This window comes from Thalassophryne amazonica, chromosome 12 (assembly GCF_902500255.1).
Source record: "Thalassophryne amazonica chromosome 12, fThaAma1.1, whole genome shotgun sequence".
NCBI classification, from domain to species: Eukaryota; Metazoa; Chordata; class Actinopteri; order Batrachoidiformes; family Batrachoididae; genus Thalassophryne; species Thalassophryne amazonica.
The window spans coordinates 44,278,604-44,299,118 of record NC_047114.1 but is presented as its reverse complement, the minus strand read 5'-3'; the positions used below and the strand labels follow the sequence as shown (position 1 = coordinate 44,299,118).

Sequence of the window (20,515 nt, the reverse complement as noted above, 5' to 3'; positions counted from 1 at the left end):
AATAGTTTCTGTATCTGTATAAAGTGAACCTGTCCTTTAAGAAAAGAGAAAATGTGCATTGTCTATTTTAAGTTACACTGTCAAGACTTTTTGAGCAGATTGTACTTTTATGACGATGAATCTTTGTGAATGACTCATTTGAACCCTAATGGAGTGTTCACATTAGTACAAGGAATCTGCCTTCTTGCACTCGGTATTTTGTCCATGCACTCGTTACACATCAATGACTGTAGGTGCTGTCTGTTTTGTTTTGTTTTCTTAATCAGTGGCATTTATTTATTTATTTGTCTGTCTGTCTGATAGCAAGATTACGTCAAAACTATTTCACGGATTCTCAGTAAAGTTTCTCAGTATGCTGCTATAGACTTAGACTGCTGGGGGGTTCCCATGATGCACTGAGTGTTTCTTTCTCTTTTTGCTCTGTATGCACCACTCTGCATTTAATCATTATTGATCTCTGCTCCCCTCCACAGCATGTCTTTTTCCTGATTCTCTCCCCTCAGCCCCAGCCAGTCCCAGCAGAAGACTGCCCCTCCCTGAGCCTGGTTCTGCTGGAGGTTTCTTCCTGTTAAAAGGGAGTTTTTCCTTCCCACTGTCGCCAAGTGCTTGCTCACAGGGGGTCGTTTTGACTGTCGGGGTTTTTCTGTAATTATTGTATGGATTTTACCTTACAATATAAAGTGCCTTGGGGCAACTGTTTGTTGTGATTTGGCGCTATATAAATAAAATTGATTTGATTTGAAAGTTTCAACACAGATACAAATTAGACCATGGAAGACTCCATAAAATTTTGGAGGTGATTCATATCCAGTGTCACTGACTGAACAGTCCCCCCTAAAAATTAGCCCGCTCTGCCTTCACTGCACATGCGTCATTTGAGACCACAGCAGCACATCTGAGACTCTCTACACCCAAGCAATCAAAGGGAATAATCTGACTATTAACCATCAGTTGACAAAGTAAAACCTCTTAAATCATTCTAAAGTCAGTTTTAAGCAGAAATAAGGCTGTTTTAAGCAGAAATGAGGTGATAATCGGTGAGTCACTACTGACGCTCTGAAATGATGTAGGTGCAGCTGCACGTCAGACTCAGACGTGCAGCTGTGGATCTGTGATTGGTCACCTGTCTTTTATTATGAAATAATGCTAAATTTATGTGGAAATGATTGTTGTACATAAGCTTCAGATATCTGTCGCTGAGACAGATGATGACTGTGTTAGGTTCTTTTATGTGGTGAGTGATCTAAAAAAAAATGGGCAGGAAACGGACTTCAAACTTTAGATGTTGTATTGAAAGGTGCCTAGACTGATTACAGAGAGTCATCTAGCAGCGCTGGGGTCTTGGAACAGATCACGTGCAACATCTGGACAAAGAGCCCAGATTTCCTCCTTGCACTGACTCTTATTCCTGAGTCAATGTCGGCCCCATGTGGGTGGTCCTTAGCCTGTCGTGAATCAGTGGCTATGTGATTGGCTGGAAAGTGAAGTAGGCAGTTACTGTATAGGCAGGTGTTGTGCTCACACTGCGTTCAAGGCAGTATGTAAAAATTTTATAATGTATGTCTGCATGTCACGCAACAAATAAGAGTGTTCCATCATGCTGTCCAAATAGATGCAAATATTTTGGTTTTATCAATTCGACAGCTATAAAAAGATCAGATGGTTTTATCAATTCAACAGCTATAAAAAGATCAGCTAGTCGTGCCAAATACAAGGATATTTTGGATGTGTGTCAACCATTTTGTGATATGCATCGTGGAACACTCTGACAACTGGAGTGCAGTTTTAAGCAGAAACAAAGCGATACAAAGTAGACCATGGAAGATTCCGTTAAATTTTAGAGGTGATCTGGATCCAGATTCTGTATCAAGTCTCACTTTATAGGCTTTCAAGGATTACGTCAAAACTCCTTCATGGATTGTCACCAAATTTGCACCACAGATAGATATTAGGGCATGGAAGACTCCCCTGAATTTTGGAGGTGATCTGGATCCAGACTTGCGGGCGTCAGAAATCTCCAATTGCTCTTGTTTGTTTTTGTTTTTGTTTTTTGGTTTTTTGGTTGTTGATTTTCTTTTTTGGGGGGGGGGGGGGGGGTGGATTTTGATGGTGCCAGATTTGTACCAGTTATCGACCAATAACCTTTAACCGAGTGTACAGACATACTGTTGAGCTGCCAAAGGGTCAAATTTCAACACACGTTTAACAGAATTTCACACGATTAATGTTTGAAAATTGCTAACACTAACAGTGACAGCTCAGGAACAGTGATCGTGTCGTAGGATTACCGAGCATGTAAGCGTCGTATTTGTCGGCGTACACTACCCATGAGTTTTGGAGAGACACATTGAAGAGAAAGATTACATCAAAGGTCTTCAAATCAGGCTGGAGCTCCGAGTGTGAACCCACAGTCCAATCACATGGAAAGTTCAGAGTTTGGACAGTCTTCTTCCCCTGGCAAATACTGTACAAATACACACATAGAAATACACAATCACAAATATCCACACGCCAAGTTCACACGTTACAGTCAACTCCATGACAGGACACTGAAAAAGTTACCAAGACTTTATGCTTTAAATATGTTTAGATCCAAATGAACAGTAAATGCCTCTACTGGTGGTTGGCTCTCACTGCGGTATTGTATCACTTCCTGTTCCGGAGCACAGCGGTGTTTTGCTGTATCTGTTAGCTGTTTAATCTGCGTAGTTAGATTGATCTAGATAACTAGATAACGATTTATTTCACAGTGTAATCTTCACGTGCCTTAATTAAAGCACTCTCTCTGCTGAATCACCTCTAAATTATTCACACATTATTCACTTTGTGTGTTTTTAGGAATCTGCTAGCTTAGCGCAGCTACTAGCTCTTAGCCGGTTTAGCATGGCAGCTTCTCCTGTCTCTCCCCCACTTTTCTGCGCTGCGTGTGAAATGTTTAGTTATTCCTCGGCCTCCTTTAGCAGTAACGGTACTTGTAATAAGTGTAGCTTGTTCGTACCTTTGGAGGCCAGGCTGGGCAAATTGGAGACTCGGCTCCGCACCTTGGAAAATCTTACAGTTAGCCAGGCCCCTGTAGTTGGTGCGGACCAAGGTAGCTGTCCCCCAGCAGATCCTGAACAGCCGGGAAAGCAGGCCGGCTGGGTGACTGTGAGGAAGAAGCATAGTTCTAAACAGAAGCCCCCTGTACACCACCAACCCGTTCACATCTCTAACCGTTTTTCCCCACTCGGCGACACACCCGCCGAGGATCAAACTCTGGTTATTGGCGACTCTGTTTTGAGAAATGTGAAGTTAGCGACACCAACAACCATAGTCAAATGTCTTCCGGGGGCCAGAGCAGGCGACATTGAAGGAAATTTGAAACTGCTGGCTAAGGCTAAGCGTAAATTTGGTAAGATTGTAATTCATGTCGGCAGTAATGACACCCGGTTACGCCAATCGGAGGTCACTAAAATTAATATTGAATCAGTGTGTAACTTTGCAAAAACAATGTCGGACTCTGTAGCTTTCTCTGGGCCCCTCCCCAATCGGACCGGGAGTGACATGTTTAGCCGCATGTTCTCCTTGAATTGCTGGCTGTCTGAGTGGTGTCCAAAAAAATGAGGTGGGCTTCATAGATAATTGGCAAAGCTTCTGGGGAAAACCTGGTCTTGTTAGGAGAGACAGCATCCATCCCACTTTCGATGGAGCAGCTCTCATCTCTAGAAATCTGGCCAATTTTATTAAACCCTCCAAATCGTGACTATCCAGGGTTGGGACCAGGAAGCAGAGTTGTAGTCTTACACACCTCTCTGCAGCTTCTCTCCCCTGCCATCCCCCCAATACCCCATCCCCGTAGAGACGGTGCCTGCCCCCAGACCACCAATAACCAGTAAAAATCTATTTAAGCATAAAAATTCAAAAAGAAAAAATAATATAGCACCTTCAACTGCACCACAGACTAAAACAGTTAAATGTGATCTATTAAACATTAGGTCTCTCTCTTCTAAGTCCCTGTTAGTAAACGATATAATAATTGATCAACATATTGATTTATTCTGCCTTACAGAACCCTGGTTACAGAAGGATGATTATGTTAGTTTAAATGAGTCAACACCCCCGAGTCACACTAACTGTCAGAATGCTCGAAGCACGGGTCGAGGAGGAGGATTAGCAGCAATCCTCCACTCCAGCTTATTAATTAATCAAAGACCTAGACAGAGCTTTAATTCATTTGAAAGTTTGACTCTTAGTCTTGTCCATCTAAATTGGAAGTCTCAAAAACCAGTTTTATTTGTTATTATCTATCGTCCACCTGGTCGTTACTGTGAGTTTCTCTGTGAATTTTCAGACCATTTGTCTGACTTAGTGCTTAGCTCAGATAAGATAATTATAGTGGGTGATTTTAACATCCACAGAGATGCTGAGAATGACAGCCTCAACACTGCATTTAATCTATTATTAGATTCAGTTGGCTTCACTCAAAATGTAAATGAGCCCACCCACCATTTTAACTGCACTTTAGATCTTGTTCTGACGTATGTAGCTAGGTTTAAGGATATGATTCTTTCTTTGTTATGTTCTTCAATGCCATATACCAACACATTGCAGAGTAGGTACCTAAACTCTGTGAGTGAGATAGATTATCTCGTCAGTAGCTTTACATCCTCATTGAGCACAACTTTGGATGCTGTAGCTCCTCTGAAAAAGAGAGCCTTAAATCAGAAATGCTTGACTCCGTGGTATAACCCACAAACTCGCAGCTCAAAGCAGATAACCCGTAAGCTGGAGAGGAAATGGCGTCTCACTAATTTAGAAGATCTTCATTTAGCCTGGAAAAAGAGTCTGTTGCTCTATAAAAAAAACCCTCCGTAAAGCTAGGACATCTTACTATTCATCACTAATTGAAGAAAATAAGAACAACCCCAGGTTTCTTTTCAGCACTGTAGCCAGGCTGACAAAGAGTCAGAGCTCTTTTGAGCCGAGTATTCCTTTAACTTTAACTAGTAATGACTTCATGACTTTCTTTGCGAATAAAATTTTAACTATTAGAGAAAAAATTATTCATAACCATCCCAAAGACATATCTTTATGTTCGGCTGGCTTCAGTAATGCTGGTATTTGGCTAGACTCTTTCTCTCCGATTGTTCTGTCTGAGTTATTTTCATTAGTTACTTCCTCCAAACCATCAACATGTCTACTAGAACCCATTCCTACCAGGCTGCTCAAGGAAGCCCTACCATTAGTTAATGCTTCGATCTTAAATATGATCAATCTATCTTTATTAGTTGGCTATGTACCACAGGCTTTTAAGGTGGCAGTAATTAAACCATTACTTAAAAGCCATCACTTGACCCAGTTATCTTAGCTAATTATAGGCCAATCTCCAACCTTCTTTTTCTCTCAGAAATTCTTGAAAGGGTAGTTGTAAAACAGCTAAGTGATCATCTGCAGAGGAATGGTCTATTTGAAGAGTTTCAGTCAGGTTTCAGAATTCATCATACAACCCCTGGCAAAAATTATGGAATCACCGGCCTCGGAGGATGTTCATTCAGTTGTTTAATTTTGTAGAAAAAAAGCAGATCACAGACATGACACAAAACTAAAGTCATTTCAAATGGCAACTTTCTGGCTTTAAGACACAGTATAAGAAATCAAGAAAAAAAAATTGTGGCAGTCAGTAACGGTTACTTTTTTAGACCAAGCAGAGGGAAAAAAATATGGAATCACTCAATTCTGAGGAAAAAATTATGGAATCACCCTGTAAATTTTCATCCCCAAAACTAACACCTGCATCATATCAGTTCTGCTCATTAGTCTGCATCTAAAAAGGAGTGATCACACCTTGGAGAGCTGTTGAACCAAGTGGACTGACATGAATCATGGCTCCAACACGAGAGATGTCAATTGAAACAAAGGAGAGGATTATCAAACTCTTAAAAGAGGGTAAATCATCACGCAATGTTGCAAAAGATGTTGGTTGTTCACAGTCAGCTGTGTCTAAACTCTCGACCAAATACAAACAACATGGGAAGGTTGTTAAAGGCAAACATACCGGTAGACCAAGGAAGACATCAAAGCGTCAAGACAGAAAACTTAAAGCAATATGTCTCAAAAATCGAAAATGCACAACGAAACAAATGAGGAATGAATGGGAGGAAACTGGAGTCAACGTCTGTGACCGAACTGTAAGAAACTGCCTAAAGGAAATGGGATTTACATACAGAAAAGCTAAACGAAAGCCATCATTAACACCTAAACAGAAAAAAACAAGGTTACAGTGGGCTAAGGAAAAGCAATCGTGGACTGTGGATGACTGGATGAAAGTCATATTCAGTGATGAATCTTGAATCTGCATTGGGCAAGGTGATGATGCTGGAACTTTTGTTTGATGCCGTTCCAATGAGATTTATAAAGATGACTGCCTAAAGAGAACATGTAAATTTCCACAGTCATTGATGATATGGGGCTGCATGTCAGGTAAAGGCACTGGGGAGATGGCTGTCATTACATCATCAATAAATGCACAAGTTTACGTTGATATTTTGGACAGTTTTCTTATCCCATCAATTGAAAGGATGTTTGGGGATGATGAAATCATTTTTCAAGATGATAATGCAGCTTGCCATAGAGCAAAAACTGTGAAAACATTCCTTGCAAAAAGACACATAGGGTCAATGTCATGGCCTGCAAATAGTCCCGATCTTAATCCAATTGAAAATCTTTGGTGGAAGTTGAAGAAAATGGTCCATGACAAGGCTCCAACCTGCAAAGCTGATCTGGCAACAGCAATCAGAGAAAGTTGGAGCCAGATTGATGAAGAGTACTGTTTGTCACTCATTAAGTCCATGCCTCAGAGACTGCAAGCTGTTATAAAAGCCAGAGGTGGTGCAACAAAATACTAGTGATGTGTTGCAACGTTCTTTTGTTTTTCATGATTCCATAATTTTTTCCTCAGAATTGAGTGATTCCATATTTTTTTCCCTCTGCTTGGTCTAAAAAAGTAACCGTTACTGACTGCCACAATTTTTTTTCCTGATTTCTTACAGTGTTTCTTAAAGCCAGAAAGTTGCCATTTGAAATGACTTTAGTTTTGTGTCATGTCTGTGATCTGCTTTTTTTCTACAAAATTAAACAACTGAATGAACATCCTCCGAGGCCGGTGATTCCATAATTTTTGCCAGGGGTTGTAGTACAGAAACAGCATTAGTGAAGGTTACAAATGATCTTCTTATGGCCTCAGACAGTGGACTCATCTCTGTGCTTGTCCTGTTAGACCTCAGTGCAGCTTTTGATACTGTTGACCATAAAATTTTATTACAGAGATTAGAGCATGCCATAGGTATTAAAGGCACTGCGCTGCAGTGGTTTGAATCATATGTATCTAATAGATTACAATTTGTTCATGTAAATGGGGAGTCTTCTTCACAGACTAAGGTCAGTATGGAGTTCCACAAGGTTCTGTGCTAGGGCCAATTTTATTCACTTTATACATGCTTCCCTTAGGCAGTGTTATTAGAAAGCATTGCTTAAATTTTCATTGTTACGCAGATGATACCCAGCTTTATCTATCCATGAAGCCAGAGAACACACACCAATTAGTTAAACTGCAGGAATGTCTTTCAGACATAAAGACATGGATGACCTCTAATTTCCTGCTTTTAAATTCAGATAAAACTGAAGTTATTGTACTTCGTCCCACAAATCTTAGAAACATGGTGTCTAACCAGATCCTTACTCTGGATGGTATTATCCTGACCTCCAGTAATACTGTGAGAAATCCTGGAGTCATTTTTGATCAGGATATGTCCTTCAATGTGCATATTAAGCAAATATGTAGGACTGCTTTTTTGCATTTTCGCAATATCTCTAAAATTAGAAAGGTCTTGTCTCAGAGTGATGCTGAAAAACTAATTCATGCATTTATTTCCTCTAGGCTGGACTACTGTAATTCATTATTATCAGGTTGTCCTAAAAGTTCCCTGAAAAGCCTTCAGTTAATTCAAAATGCTGCAGCTAGAGTACTGACAGGGACTAGAAGGAGAGAGCATATTTCACCCATACTGGCCTCTCTTCATTGGCTCCCTGTTAATTCCAGAATAGAATTTAAAATTCTTCTTCTTACTTACAAGGTTTTGAATAATCAGGTCCCATCTTATCTTAGGGACCTCTTAGTACCATATCACCCCAATAGAGCGCTTCACTCTCAGACTGCAGGCTTACTTGTAGTTCCTAGGGTTTGTAAGAGTAGAATGGGAGGCAGAGCCTTCAGCTTTCAGGCTCCTCTCCTGTGGAACCAGCTCCCAATTCGGATTAGGAAGACAGACACCCTCTCTACTTTTAAGATTAAGCTAAAACTTTCCTTTTTGAAAAAGCTTATAGTTAGGACTGGATCGGGTGACCCTGAACCATCCCTTAGTTATGCTGCTATAGACTTAGACTGCTGGGGGGTTCCCATGATGCACCCAGTGTTTCTTTTTATTCACCTCTTTTTGCTCTGTATGCACCACTCTGCTTTTAATCATTGGTGATTGATCTCTGCTCTCTTCCACTGCATGTCTTTTTCCTGGTTCTCTCCCTCAGCCCCAACCAGTCCCAGCAGAAGACTGCCCCTCCCTGAGCCTGGTTCTGCTGGAGGTTTCTTCCTGTTAAAAGGGAGTTTTTCCTTCCCACTGTCGCCAAGTGCTTGCTCATAGGGGGTCGTTTTGACTGTTGGGGTTTTTCTGTAATTATTGTATGGCTTTTGTCTTACAATATAAAGCTCCTTGGGGCAACTGTTTGTTGTGATTTGGCGCTATATAAATAAAATTGATTTGATTTGATTTGACAGGGGGGGTCAAAATCTTAATTAGATGGGGGTCAGACCCCACCACAGTCCCCTGTAATTTCTACCATGTCAATGAGCAAGCACATTGGCAAACGTGGTAAGCAGGCATACTCCCTGAGGCATGTTTTAATTACAGGAAGGAACCTCAAGCAGATCTGCTGTGGCCGTATCAGTAAATAAAGTAAAACCACAATGAGGACATGCAGCGACTGAAGTGTTGTTGTTGCTGAGGATTAAAAGAGGATTTAAAAGGCAATCAGGAGGTGAAGATTCATCTTAAGCTGGGTTTACACTGTGCAAGTTTTTGCCTTTTTTCAGCCGATTTTTCACTCATGCAAGAATTTTTTGGATCGCGCCGAGTTTCAGCTTAATCATGCGTCCTGCATCGTGTAGTATACGTGGAGTAACGAGCTGTGTTTAACCTCTCACAACCACCTCCCGATGGGCAATCATATGCTCGGATGAAAATCAAACCTGTTTGATATTCTGGTCGGCTGTCGTGAGGGTATGGTGCTGTTAAAGCAGCGCTACAAGCGCCAACGAGCTGATGTGCAAACACCGGAGAGAGCATCAACAGTGATCATCTCTTTGGGAGAGCAGCTTCTGTTTCTTTTTTCCCCCTTCAACTCATGTAAAGTCTTGTGTTGTTTTTGTTTTGTTTTTTTAATTTGATGTCTCCCATCGAGAGTTTTTTGTAAAAATAAGAAATGTAAATGAAGTTTGAAAAAAAAAGAAAAAAGAAAGGAAAAAAGTTTCTGTTTACATTTTGCTTCCAGAAACACGAGTCCAACGTGTGGTTTTTGAACGTACAATGTGAGTAATCAGATCACATCAGAGCATTGGGTCATATAGTGTGAGAACATAAATCGTGCGCTCTGAATTTTTACACTCTGCGGTTTTGTCGTACAGTCTGAGCTGGAGCCAAGTACAACGATTGAAAATATCGTACAGTGTCTCTCCAGCTTTAGTATAATGAGCTGCAATTGCAGCAGAGGATCTGTTTCCGCCTGATGGGACATGAAGGAGCTCGAGTGGACAGAAATGGAGGAGGAGGAGGAGGTGTTGCAGGACTGCAGTGCTGACTGCTTCACCTCAGGGAGCTGTGGTAGATGCACACAGCTCTTACATGGCAGAGCATCAGATCATCAAGTGGTGGTATGAATTCCATAATGCAAGTCCATTTGGGGCAGGTCTAACTCCACTGCTGTTTACATGGCACAAAGTCAGGTGCAAGGCACAAACAGAACTAAGCACGGGTGCGCTTTAAGAATAATGTGAATGACATCAGTACTTCTGTGGTCTGTTATTTCCTTTAAGAACTGCGTCTGACCACACTTCCTTGTCAGACCAACACACCCACAGGTGAACAGATGACAAATGCTTCAGCTGGAAACGAGCAATGACGGTTGCGTCGAGGTGACGACGAGGTACCGCTGGCCCACCACCAGAGGGCGTCCTGCCTGAAGTGCGGGCTTCAGGCACGTGAGGGCGCCGGAGCAACTGGGAGTGGCAGCTGTCACTCATCACCATCATCCACACCTCCATAAGAGCCGGGCAGCATCTTCACCTCACTGCCGAGAAATCGTCTACCGACAAGTAAACTTCTCAGCCTTTTTGGTGTCATACAGTGGTAACGTCTTTACTTCTGTGCTGACTGACATAACTCTGAGTTTACAGACTCTGTTTAGTGTGACTTCAGGATCTGTACGAGCTCTGTGTGCATTGTGATTGAGAGGTGGAGGTGCTTTCCACCTTTATGTTGAACTGTTTGCTGGGTGTTCACGCACCCACCATCACCTGTCTGTTCTTCCTGCCAGCAGTACCCGGCAGTGCCCACCTGGGGACCCAGCGCTTGGTGGCTCCAGGATTGCTTCAGGTCCGGTGGAGTGGAAGGCGTGTGGGACCCGGCTCTTTTCTGGACGGGCGTCTTTTGTCCTCGAGCCTGCTCACACATCACCGTAACTTATTTGACTGTTGATCTCAATTGTGTTGTCTGTTGCTCTGTTGTGCACATTCACAACATTAAATTGTTATATTTGACTTATTCCATTGTCCGTTCATTTGCGCCCCCGTTGTGGGTCCGTGTTCCTACACTTTTCACAACAGGAAAGCCGCGCGGAGGCTTTGCGCATCACGACCGATTCGCTGATGGAGCGAGACAAAGGAACACCTCCGATTCGGAGTGTTAAAGGACAAGTTGGGACATGCCTATCTCGGCTTTCAGTGCTTACCAGTCGAGTGAGTATAAGAGAAATTGTGGAGAGCTGGGCTTTGTTATGTGCAGACGCGAGTTGAGGAGCGGACCAGCGTCTGACTGAACCCAGCGCTAAAGTAACCAGAAAGTGGTTCTAAAAACAAAACAAATTTATTTCCCTCCTGTGCAATAATTTGTGTACAACATAAATGTGCGGTTATCTGGCGAGGTGAAGGACGGCGCGCTCTCCAGCGCCCAAAAGGATCAAAGCTCGGCGCTTCTGGACCCAGACTCACCGCCGAACACCCCCCAGGTGGATACGACAAACTGACTCTGTGAAGGATGGAAAAGGTGAGGTAAGTCAACAGCTACAACAAATATCCTTCAAAGGCACACACTATCAGCAACACATTCAGGTCTGAATTTAAGCTTTATGTAAATGAGCAGCTTCTCACAACAAGTGGAGGATCATCATTCCGTACGCCACGGCAGTGAGAAGCGAGCTGCACAATTCTCATCAATGTTCAAATATACTGCGTAACAAAATACCAAATTACTGTTAACACTTATTCAGACAATCATCACCTCTGATGTGTGCTGACAGCATGTGTCCCTCACCCGTCCTCCTTCACAGGCACGATGTGTCAAACCCTGGCGCGGTCCTCAGCGTCTCACAACGAATGTCACAAGTCGAGTTCCCGGCAATTCTGCTTGAACCACTCATGGCTTAAATGCAGAACGCCATCTCATTATCTGCTTCAGCTGAAAGTCTTTAAGTTTACATGTGAGCATCATCCACAGGTGCAGCTAATAATGCTGATGAGGGTGAAGGACTCTTCTGCCAGCACCTTCTCCACAGACAAAAACCTGTTTGCATACCACCTGGAGAGCAAAGAAAAGAAAACAACACCAAAATGTCCAGCCAAACCCCCCAACACACAACAGTACCCCCCCATCAACGGGAAGCCTCCCGGCGACCGAACAGACCAGGCCCGAGAACAGCACCTCCCTCCGGGGTCCACGTCAGGAAGCAGACGGCGTAACGCTCCCAAGGTCCACCGCAGACAGCAGGACAGGGCACCGCGGCTGGAAGGCCGGCTGGCATCAACAAAAAACCCCAAAGAGTCCCATATACAACCCAACATACAAGAAAAAACACAAAACCCACCCAACCCTCCCCAGGGGACCGTCCCATCCAACCCCGGGAAGAAAAGAAAAACACCCAAATCCAACAACCCAACACAGCCCCAACAACACAATACAAACATAAATTCACAAAGAAAAATAACAAACAACCCCCCCAGAACGACTTGCAGAGCCCAACACCCCCCAGTAGACCTTTACCGCCAGTTCCAGGAGAAACAGCCAAAGCCGGAATCCCACAGAGGTCCCCAGGTACACATGGAGCAACAGCGCCCCCCAGAGGACCGTACCATCAACCCCAGGAGGCACCCTCCCCACAACCCAGGAACCCCAGACCCGGCCACACTTGGCTAGTCAGCCCCACAAGCCAATTCCCCCCCAGAGGACCGTCCCATCAACCCTGGAGGTGGAACCTGGAAGGAAACATAAAAAACACAAAAATCCAACCCCCGGCGGACTCCAATAAACCACCCCGGGGGCAAATAAAACAACCGGCAAACCCTGTTACCCCCCACCAGCACCCCGAAAGACCCCAGATCACTCCCAGAGCCTATCGTTAGCTCAATTTTGGCGAACGGCACAAAACTACCAAGCTGGGGAAGGAAACAGGAAAAACTAACCCAGTCCCATCCCCTAAGCGCAGCGGAAAACCGGAAATACGTCCGGTGCCCCAAACCGACCATACCACCAGCCCATCGGGAGGAGTGGAACTACCGAAATGGCGAACAGCAACAGATCGGCCCACCACTCCGACTGAGGTATGTTCCCGCTGCACCACACCTCGGTAACACCAATGACGAACGGTCAAAGGTCCACCGGGGCTGGACAGGAACCAGCCCCTAACCAAACCCCAAAAAACGCCCCTGACAACCCCCCCCCCCTAGGTGCAGAGGTCTTCTGAGAAACGCTCAGCGTGACCAACCTGCACCACCCCACAACCCAAAAGACAAAACGGTCTCAGAGCAATGTGAGGTTGGGGTTAGGGAAGCAGGGAAATTAAAACAACAAAACAAAACGACCCAATCCTCAAACAAAAATTACCTAACTTCAAATAATGATTACCTGAGTCCAGCCGAGCTCCGAACCGCCAGTCGTTCACTCCACCAGAACCACCTCTAAATCCCCAAACAATTTATAACCCCTTACATGAAAACAAAAACAGCCCAAATAACTAAACAACCAAAGATCTGCCCTTTTTTTGTGTGTGTGTGTGTCCATTATTATGCCTGTCTAAGAACACCTGGAGATACGTCATTGTTCTCTTTCTTGACGCTTATGTGACCGGGGCAATATGGCGGCTTCAGCTCGTCCGAGCTGCATGGGCTCATCCGCAAGAGGAGCCAGAGGTCCCGTCGGAGGAGTCTCAGTGGGGCGAAGAAGAGGCAGCCCTGATCTGTGTCGGGGAAAGCCCCGAGACGAAAAGACCCGCTCTGATGTCCGCCCTCTCTCGCGTCCACGCTCCTTTATCCAATCATCTAGACGAATAGCCAAAGATATTAGCTGATCTAAATCTTTTGGTTCGTCACGGACTGCTAGCTCGTCTTTTAATGAATCGTTCAAACCATCCACAAACACTCCTCTCAAAGCTGCGGCATTCCAACCGGACTGAGCAGAAAAAATTCAGAAATCCACGGAATGATCCGCCGCACTCCGCCTCCCCTTGGGTGACGGAGTTATCTGCACCGGTATCGATAGTGCCGCAGGTGGAGCAGCAGGAAGCAGAACGGCTTGCGCTGCAAGCTCCGTAATGCGAGCATCTGTTTGTTTAATTTGATTTACGAGAGGCCGTAATTGCTCCCATATCTTCTCCAAGTATTCTTGAACTCTTTCAGCAAAAGGAACCGCTTCTGCCGCTGGGTCCATTTTGGAATGGCCGGGAACTACTGTTATGTGCAGACGCGAGTTGAGGAGCGGACCAGCGTCTGACTGAACCCAGCGCTAAAGTAACCAGAAAGCGGTTCCAAAAACAAAACAAATTTATTTCCCTCCTGTGTAATAATTTGTGTACAACATAAATGTGCGGTTATCTGGTGAGGTGAAGGATGGCGCCCTCTCCAGCGCCCAAAAGGATCAAAGCTCGGCGCTTCTGGACCCAGACTCACCGCCGAACACCCCCCAGGTGGATACGACAAACTGACTCTGTGAAGGATGGAAAAGGTGAGGTAAGTCAACAGCTACAACAAATATCCTTCAAAGGCACACACTATCAGCAACACATTCAGGTCTGAATTTAAGCTTTATGTAAATGAGCAGCTTCTCACAACAAGTGGAGGATCATCATTCCGTACGCCACGGCAGTGAGAAGCGAGCTGCACAATTCTCATCAATGTTCAAATATACTGCGTAACAAAATACCAAATTACTGTTAACACTTATTCAGACAATCATCACCTCTGATGTATACTGACAGCATGTGTCCCTCACCCGTCCTCCTTCACAGGCACGATGTGTCAAACCCTGGCGCGGTCCTCAGCGTCTCACAAACGAACGTCACAAGGTCGAGTTCCCGGCAATTCTGCTTGAACCACTCATGGCTTAAATGCAGAACGCCATCTCATTATCTGCTTCAGCTGAAAGTCTTTAAGTTTACACGTGAGCATCCTCCACAGGTGCAGCTAATAATGCTGATGAGGGTGAAGGACTCTTCTGCCAGCACCGTCTCCACAGACAAAAACCAGTTTGCATACCACCTGGAGAGCAAAGAAAAGAAAACGACACCAAAATGTCCAGCCAAACCCCCCAACACACAACAGGCTTGTCCCAACTTGTCCTCTGACACTCAAAAACGGAGGTGTTCCTTTGTCTCACTTCATCAGCGAATCGGTCGTGACGCGCGAAGCCTCCGCACAGCTTTCCATGACAAAATCTCTTGTTAAAAGTGAAATCTGCCGGAAAATGGCTGATGTCCAGCTCTTGTGATAACCAGAGAAATTGCACACGACGATCCCGGCTCCACATAGCGATCCGTTTAGAAATGATGTGGTGGTTTCTGCCTCTCTGGCGGCTCGGAGCGCAGTGCGCCGTGCGCCATTGTGGGCCGTCCTTAAAGCTGTAGTAACACTCCTTATTCTCTGTGAAGCCCATAAAATTTTCACCGAAAGCCAGATAAATTTTTCGAATGCTTTCCAGCTGCCTGTCTCTAACAGTTTCTGAAAAAAATCTGATGGAAAAAAAGCCCAAATCATTTCGCCATTTCCTCGCAATGAAACAACGACGAGAGGGGTGGAGCAGTGCTCACTCAAAGCCTGCTCACAGGCGAATGACGCAACCGACAGGCGTGGAAAACCTCACACATGCGCACGAAGGTTCAAGCTTGGCTGACGTAAAAACATATGAATCAAATCCATATAGTTTTTGAAAAAAATAAAAAGGTACGATACTTTTCTAAATCAGTCCAGAGGTGTTATCAGGTTACAAAAACAGTGCTTTCAGAATTAGAAGTGTTTCTCCGTAGGTTTTACATAATATTTGAGAAACATGTTGGATTTACAAGAAACACAGCGGTTTGGGAGCAGATTCCGTCATGTTGAATTAGCAGCCAGAGAGAGACCAGCCAGTGATGTCACGGTGCCTTTCTACTCTGATTGGCTGTCACCCCCCCCCACCCCCTCAAAAAAAAAACAAACAACAACAAAAAAACAGATTTGCATGATTCATAGCATAAAAATACAAAACAATATGTAACTTTTTGAGCTCTTAAAATAGGTCAAGGTTATCCATCTTTGAACTTGTCCAAGGTCTGTGTCCCAAGAATGTTCCCTGTGAATTTGAAAACTCTGGCAGTAATAGGACTGGACTTATGCTGAGCACAGACAGACGAATGGATGGACAGATGGACGGACAGACGCAAAGCCTTCGCAATACCCAATGGCCTTGGGTAAAAATATGTTAAAATAGATAGGTAGGTAGTGTTGGGCGGCGTGGATCCCTTCTGCTGCGACCTTCACCCACTTTGCCTCAATTTGGATGACGGAATACTTCAAGTTTAGAGCACATAAACAATGTTAAATGTACTCGTATATGTGTTGTCTTTAATTTTGATGTGTGCCATTATTACGGTAAACAACTAATAATTGTGGATTAATTGCTGTATCTTGTCTGAGGTAATTGGAGTGTAAACGTAATTGCCCTTTTTGGGATTAATAAAGTTGTCTGAATCTGAATCTATAAAATCACAACACAGTATATCACACATACAGTATCAATATATTTATTGATACTGTTAAAGTAAAACTTCAGTTTCCCTTTTCCATAAAAACAACTGAATTTTTTTTCTATTCCTACTCATCAGACGTGAATGTCATTTTAAATCTGAATAATATTTCAATGCAAAATGGCTAATACAAGTATAATATAATATGTTGTTGTAATAATAATACATTTTATTTGGAGGCGCCTTTCAAGTCACCCAAGGTCACCTCACAAAAAGTAAAAGCATAAAAGATCGCAAATGTTATTAAAGTAAAACATCAACATTACATCAAGTGACAGACTCCAGTTAGAGGTCATATGCCAGTTTGAACAGATGGGTTTTGATTTGTTGTCAGTTCAGCTGCTCCCGTTATTGTTCAAGGTCACCACAGCGGATACAGTCAGATCTGCATTGGTATTTGGCACAAGTTTTATGCCAGATGCCCTTCCTGACGCCACTCCAGTTTTACCTGGAGAATAATATAATATAATATAATATACTATAATGTATTCGTCCATTCATCTAGTTGTATTTCAGGCCTGAAACACATTTCCAGAGACAGTTGGAATGAATTAGTTTATTCTAAATATAAGAATAACTAATTTATTTATTTATTAGACCAGACTGGGAATGTTGGCATAGTAGGGGTGGTGACCTCATGGTTAGTGCACCTGGTTTTAGTGCAAAAATGCTCTGCCACATTTCTCCATGTAATGTGGAGTTGCATCAGGAAGGACATCTGGTATAAAACTTGTGTCAAATCAACGTGCAGATCTGCTGTGGTGAAAACGAGGGAGCAGCTGAAGGGTCTTACCTTTACTATAATATAATGTAGGTGTGACATTACCAGAGATGGACACACAGCTGACTCTGGTTTGGTAAACCTTGAACTGACCAGGAGCAGTTGAGTATATTTGTTGGGTAAAGGAGGCAGGAATAGGTCTCATCACTGTCAATCTCATGTGGCATTTCATGTTTCTTCAATTTAATAAGCTGAAATAGAATCACATATACATCACAGTCACAGATGTCATCAGCAGGCATAATATTAAAGATGTAAATTCTGTATGGACTTAAAAACAATGTGTTTCTTACATCATTGCTGCCCAGATTTTCCTGGCAGACATCAACGTCATCATCTAACCTATCTGTCAACACAGAATATGAATGTGTTAAAAAGCAACAAGGCACGTTAATCATCAGTCATCACGCACAACGTCAGCAAACACTGAGACAAAAGTCACCTACCGCATTGTGATGCATCCAGAACCTGAACAATGGACCACAACACATAGTGGACAAGAACCCTCCTCATTGTTAACCTTGAGGATACAGGAACACAGCGCGAATAAATGTTACAGTCACACAGTGGCTGTTTTAATCCACAGTTCCTGACACTGTTTTAACTTCCTCTTTTCAATTCTGTCATGGCTGAGTAGTTATGACACATGCACGAATCATTACACACATTTTTTTGTTGTTGGTGTTTAAAACAGCTGTTATTCCTTATGTCTATTTAAATATAACAATTTATTTTATAATATTCCAGTAATCCCAAACTATATATTAATAGATGACTTTCTAGAGAAACCTTTGTTATCAATCAAAATTATATACCATAAAAATGAACATATTACCATTTGCACTCTGTATCACTCTGTCATTTCACAATGATACATATGAACAGCTGCGGCTCCATAAGGTTTTTTTTTCTTGGTGATGGCATTATTATTTAGTGGCAGCCATAGACAGACATTCAGACAGACAGAGAGATGGACCTTGCTGGAAAAGATGTGGAGCAGCTTAGAGTGAAAAAAGAGTGCAGAGGAGAATGTCCTGATAAGTGTGTAGTGTGTTGAGAAAGTGGAAGATGTAATTTGAGGAGTTGATGAATGAAGGAAAAGAGAGGGATAGAAGGTTGGGTGATGTGCAGAGAATAAATCAATAGTGTGACAGATTAGTAAGGATGATGGCTATAAAGAGGAGCTATAAACATGCTCTTAACCCGAATTAGTTGAGTTTAGTAGAAAATTGTGTGGAAACCCATTGCCTTAAGCCACTTTAGTTTTTACACAATCCAAAACTAATCAGGTTAAGTTGTATTAACGCATCACAGTAGTAGTTGTTGCTCAAAATCATTAGTTCACATAAATGATTTCTCATTGGTGTATAAAATAACTATTTTAAAATAAACATATATAAACATATATAACAAATAACATAATAAACATTATTAATCAATACTTAAAACAATTTGTTAATATAAGTAATGTCTTTTCTTATACTTTAATTAATTATACCATCTTGATTTTGAGATTATAATGCACTGTTTCAACAAAAGTGTATCTAAGGGAAGTGTGGCATTCACTAACCATCCAACAGATGCCAGACATGTCTACGAGATATCACGTAGGCAAAAGAAAAGTTGCTTTACGGATTGATCTGTTGCATCAAAATTTATCACTAACAAATTAGTTAATCCTCATTGTATGCTCTTTTTAACTCTGTGATTGACGGCATTTACTGTTTTCTAAATATCGACTACATAAGGGCCCGGTCACCCGGTCAGACAGCACACGGTGTTAGCTGAATGAAGGAAAAAGTCCCAAAGTCCCAAATCATCAAGAAAAAGTGAACGACTGAACCAGCACTTCTTCCATCACCATAAAGCCTGAGAGTGCAGAGCACATAAAACACCAAAACGAAACCGAAACTAACAAAAGAAAAATGAAGTGAACAGCAACCTTGACGCGGTGACCATTTCTGCAGTGAGTCTGTGCTCTCCACAGCCACCTACAGCTGCGTTGTCTTGACAACAGGTCTGTCATCACTACAACGTGTGCGCGCGCATGCATGTTGCAGCCAGAGACGGCTGCAACATGCATAAATACTTAAAGTAGTTGATCAAACGTTCTTACCGCTATTGTTTCTGTACGAAAATGTTGCTTTTCGTCCCACACATGGAAGAGTCATGTTCAGCTCTTTGGATCTTTAGTTATTGATCCGTTCGTCAATTTTCGTGCAAGATGTCAGATGTGGGAGGTTGGATGAAGTTGGACGAAAATCAAACAGAACGCTGACAGTACGAGAACTATGAAAACAATGAGGAACCGTCAAGACAGAAAGCAAAAAGAATACGGACGAATTGAGGTTGTCGTCAGGATTCGTTCACATTTTTCAACAGTTTGAAAATTCTGACAAAGTGCCAGCTACAGGAACAAAGCTGGACAACGGTTAAATAATGTCTCAGAAAGTCAATGTAAGTGCAGATTTCTTGTTTCATTTTGGCTTCGATGTCCTTCGTTAGTGCTGTGTGACGGGATTAAGTTAGCTGAGATGAACTAACCCACTCAGCCACCCATCAATTTTTTTTTTGTCAAGCCCACTGTTACAAGCACAGTTACCCAAAGCTACATAGACATGTCCAGATTTTTCCGGCTTTAGTGGATGGATGCACTCTACTGGGTGCCATGCTGGTGTAATCAGAGAAAGTCCCCCGGCCAGTATTTATTTAAAGGGTCCCTCATACTGAAAAAGACATGAACATATGTATGTCAAGCACACATGTTAACCAACATGAAGGAAATCCAAACATAAGTCCAACAGATATTAAAATGGCAGAGCTTTACTGAATTTGGGAAAAATTTCGAAGTATTGAATGAATGCACAGTTCTGTGGTGACTAGTTTCATGACTACTTTCAACAAATCATTTACTTTGCCTGTTACCTGTTTTAGTTAGTTAGTTAGTGAGTAAATGTCTCTGAATCCAGACTGGAACCCGGAGACACCGGGAAGAGCCTGTGGCTTCTCGGTTTATCGTCATCTTGAACCACTGATATGATTTGAACAAACCTTTAGATCAGTGTCTTGAACGCAGCACGAGCTTCTACGTGTAGATACAGAAACACTAGATAGGTCATATGGTTTCCTGGCTATGGGAGAAGACGTTTAGTTCAGCTGCCATCTTATGCAGGTAAAAAAAAATATATATATATTTCCTGCACCAAAACAGTAACAGAAGCTGCATCTTGAACTTAAATTTATGATTTGTACGAAATCTATAAGTTTTACAACATAACAACTCATCTCAGATACACAAACCTTTTGATCACATGATCACAGAATGGTTAAATTAAAAGGTAAAGGGGACTGAAATTTTACATGACATCGTAGGCATGC

General features: G+C 42.7%; 1 protein-coding gene across 2 annotated transcripts in view; it reads right to left on the bottom strand.

The window, feature by feature from the left end:
• Nucleotides 1-17,668, bottom strand: part of LOC117522473 (granulocyte-macrophage colony-stimulating factor receptor subunit alpha-like) — a 35,625-nt gene extending 17,957 nt beyond the window's left edge. For both annotated transcript variants that reach the window (XM_034183896.1, XM_034183895.1), the window contains exons 1-4: nucleotides 17,584-17,668; nucleotides 17,431-17,483; nucleotides 17,183-17,328; nucleotides 2,289-2,464 (exon numbers count right to left, since the gene is read on the bottom strand). In XM_034183896.1, the coding sequence (XP_034039787.1) occupies nucleotides 2,289-2,464; nucleotides 17,183-17,328; nucleotides 17,431-17,483; nucleotides 17,584-17,650 (442 nt within the window). In that variant the 5' untranslated portion in view covers nucleotides 17,651-17,668. The remainder of the gene's footprint in view (nucleotides 1-2,288; nucleotides 2,465-17,182; nucleotides 17,329-17,430; nucleotides 17,484-17,583) is intronic.
• Nucleotides 17,669-20,515: the final 2,847 nt, after the last annotated feature.